A 3,754-nucleotide genomic window follows, 5' to 3' on the forward strand; every position below is an offset into this window, starting at 1 on the left:
TATCGATCCTTGCGGGACACCATTTTCTTGTTTAAATTTTTTGGATAGCGTGTTGTTTACCCTGACTTGAAAATATCTATCTTCTAAAAAGGTGCGTATGTATTCCAGTATATTGCCGTCTATTCCGTATGTCTGTAACAATTCGACTATTCTCGTTCTGTACACCATCTCATACGCCTTTTCAATGTCAAAGGTCACTGCAATTGTCTCTTGATTGTTTGTAAACCCGTTTCTTATTTCTGTTTCTAATCCCACAATGGCGTCAAGGACTGAACGTTTTTTGCGGAAACCACTTTGGTATTTGGTCAATATATTTTTGTGTTCCAATGCCCATACAAGTCGTTTATTTACTAGGTATTTTTTCCATTATTTTACCCATGCAGCTGGTTAACGAGATTGGCCTATAGTTTCTGGGATCTGTGTTGTTTTTTCCTGGTTTAGCGAGGGGTATTACGACAGCTTCTCTCCAAGAAAAAGGGAATGTGTATTTAGTCCAAATATAATTATAGATTTTCAGTAGAAATTGTCTCCCGTACTCTGAAAGTTTTTGTAACATGGCATAGGGTATACCGTCTATTCCCGGGCTCGACGATTTAGCGGTTTTCAATGCTTCTTCTAGTTCTATAAGAGTCAGTGGCTTGTTTATTGGTTCCTTGTTGCCGAGGTCGATATGTAACTTATCTGTTCCTCGTTCGGTTTTAAATTTTAAGAAACCTTTTTCGTAATTTTCGTTACTTGAGTTTTTGCAAAAGTTCTTCCCCAGTACCTAATTCTGACATTTCGTGTGGGTCACTTATTATTTTATCGTTGTCGACTAGTACTTTAATATTGGTGTTGTTGGAAGTTCCTTTTATTTTTTTGATTTTGTTCCAAATTTCGGATACCGTTGAAGATACGTATTCGGTCCATGATTTGCGTTTACTCTCTTTGATCGCTCTTCTTTTTATTGCCCTATGTCTTTTGTAGGTAATCATGTTTTCTACAGTTTTGTTGTTTCTATATGTATTGAAACTAGCTTTGTATCGCCTGATATGTATTTCTACCTCTTTATTCCACCAAGGTACTTGCCGTGTTGTACTAGTAGGAGGTTTTGTTTTTTGTATCGATGAGTTAGCCGCATTTTTGATGATGGTAGTGAAAGAACTTATGACGGAGTCGATGTCATTGCCAATTTCCAGAGTTTTTAGCTCTTGGTCGACTAGACTTGCAAATCTTTCCCATTTGGCGGTTTCAAATTTCCATTGTGGGGGACTGGCGAGAATTTGGTGTGTTTGGTTGTTTCTTGTGTGGAATTGGATGTTGATTGGAAAGTGATCGCTCCCGTGTATCGGTTAGTGTTTGCCAGTTAATGAGTGGGGCGAGAGTTGGTGTACAAAGGGTTAAGTCAATAGCGGATTCACTACCGCTAGACATGTTCATGTGTGTTGGGGATCCGTTGTTCAGAATTATGAGGTTTTTATCGTCAGTTTTAGAGCAGCCCCACAAGGTGTTGTGGCTGTTAAAATCTCCCATAAGTATACTTGGCGGAGGGAGTTGGGATATAAGGGCGTTTATTTCATTTGCTTTTAAGTTGATTGCATTCGGGAGGTAAATGTTACAAATTGTAATCTTCCCATTGGGCAGCACCGTAGAGATTGCAACAGCTTCGATGGTTGTGTTCAGTGGAATTTCTAGACTAGAGTAATGAGCTTTCTACAAGTATAGCTACTCCTCCGCTGGCAATATTTTGATTAGGTCTATTCTTCTGGTAAGCGTTAAAATTTTTAAGTTTAATTTCAAAGTCTGTTGGAAAGTTTGTTTCCTGGAGGCAGATTATCGCAGGATTGAGTTCGTGAATTAATAGTTTTAGATCGTCTATTCTTTTAAAGTATCCGTTACTATTCCACTGTAAAATTGACATTTATTTAACAGATCTCCTGGTCGTCTGAGAATGTGGAGTAAATTGCATCTTCTTCGTCCGTGATTTTTGTGTTGATTTTATTTCGGATCCTGGTGAACCGGTTTTTTAAGTCTCTCGATATATGTGGGTATAGTTCTCTCATCATTTCTATTATAGAGCTGATGTTAGATGTATAGTTCTTTGCAATGCATAGTATGCTTTTTGCGCCTTGTGTGTTTATCAGAAAGTCTTCGAATTGGTTATAAGATAGAATAAATGTTTGGGACTTTTCAATTAGATCTTTTACTTTTGTCAATTGATTGTTGAGGCTAAGAGGTGAAAGTTTTTGGGGAGAATTTTGACTAAGTTTTTTCAGCTTTGCAGGTTTTTTGAAAGGTACGCTAAGAGGCGGCAGTTCTAATTGGAGTGAGGTTCGAGGGGATGTAAAATTTTCTGTTGAATTTGTTTCAAGAGGTGATTCTGTTGGTTCCGGTGGCGATGATGATATTACGCTAGACGTTCGTTTCTTTTGTGACAAGGTATAGATGTTGGGAGATGTACATCCAATCTTAATTTTGTGGCTTGATTACACTCGGTGGGGTTGATGGGTGGGGGGATATTTACATTTGGTTGTTGATTATTAGAATCCTCTGTAGGCACTGTGCGGTTTCCAATTGAAGGGCATGTTGAGGCGATGTGATCTTCCTTTTTGCAAATATTACACCGCATTGTATCAGTTGATATGAAGATTCGGTGGTTTATTCTATCGTGTGTTATGATTAATGTGTCGGGTATTGAAATTGTTTCATCAGGAGTAACGTATATTTGCCTTCGGAAACTTAAGATGTGAGCGTACTCTGTGTCCGTTATTCCAGCCTTTAAAAACATCAATGGGGATACTAATGAGATGCCTCTGTTTTTCAATTCTGTTTCAATAACCTCGTGTGGAATCGAAGGGCAGGCATTTGAAATTACCAGTCGTTTTGCAGGGGTAACGAGTCTTCTAATTTCCGTCTCAACGTTGTTAATAATAATTTTCGGATGGTTAGTTACTAAGTTATCGACTAATTGTTTATTGGTTAGAAATATGCCTACTCTGTTATTAGACATTTTCGAAACAAATTTGATATTACCTGGTTTCAAAGACTTGTTATAACTAGACCGCGCGTAACGTAGATTTTACTATAAACGCCTGTTGTCAAGATAGGATAGGCAACCAACTGTTCATCGCGGGGCAGACGTACGTTCTGCAGCTTGCTTTAGCCATGTTTATTCTAAATTTTAGTAGCAAAAAAAGATAACAGTTGGATCCATCGTTCCTCGAAATGGGGGTTGAAATATATTGTATTATCAAAACTCTCTAAACCTTCCCCATATAGTTTTATTCGTTGAAGTTTTTTAAAAGTAAAAGCGACTATAGTTTCGGTGATGGCAGTACGCCGAAACTATAGTCGCTTTTACTTTTAAAAAACTTCAACGAATAAAACTATATGGGGAAGGTTTAGAGAGTTTTGATAATACAGTGTATTTTGGTGGTGAACACGTATGGGAAAATATACTCTTAAAACTAAAGATGTAAGTAGTAAGATATGATTATTTAGTGGATTTTGATTCAATATATGCCTATCCAAAAACCCAAATGGGCTGTAACTGTTATTTATTTTTCTTAGACTGCTGATAACCATTTTGTTCACAACGCGGTGTGGTGTGGATTGAATGAAAAACCTGAACACATTTTCAGCAATTTGACAAATTTTTAATGCATCGCTTGATACGTGCAACAATCCTCCACGATTTTTTCTAGTTAAAAGCTTTGAATGACTCTCTGATGCGAATATCGCACCTGCACATATGGACCATTTAACAGACTTAGCT

The 3,754-nt window shown here is 37.5% G+C and overlaps 1 protein-coding gene across 1 annotated transcript in view; it reads left to right on the top strand.

Annotated features, from left to right (window-relative positions):
• Positions 1–676, top strand: part of LOC116166369 — a 2,575-nt gene extending 1,899 nt beyond the window's left edge. The window contains exon 4 of the mRNA XM_031481324.1: positions 620–676. Within this exon, the coding sequence (XP_031337184.1) occupies positions 620–676 (57 nt within the window). The remainder of the gene's footprint in view (positions 1–619) is intronic.
• The last annotated feature ends 3,078 nt before the right edge of the window (positions 677–3,754 follow it).

Source organism: Photinus pyralis, unplaced genomic scaffold, assembly GCF_008802855.1.
Source record: "Photinus pyralis isolate 1611_PpyrPB1 unplaced genomic scaffold, Ppyr1.3 Ppyr1.4_LG3b, whole genome shotgun sequence".
Classification (NCBI taxonomy): domain Eukaryota; kingdom Metazoa; phylum Arthropoda; class Insecta; order Coleoptera; family Lampyridae; genus Photinus; species Photinus pyralis.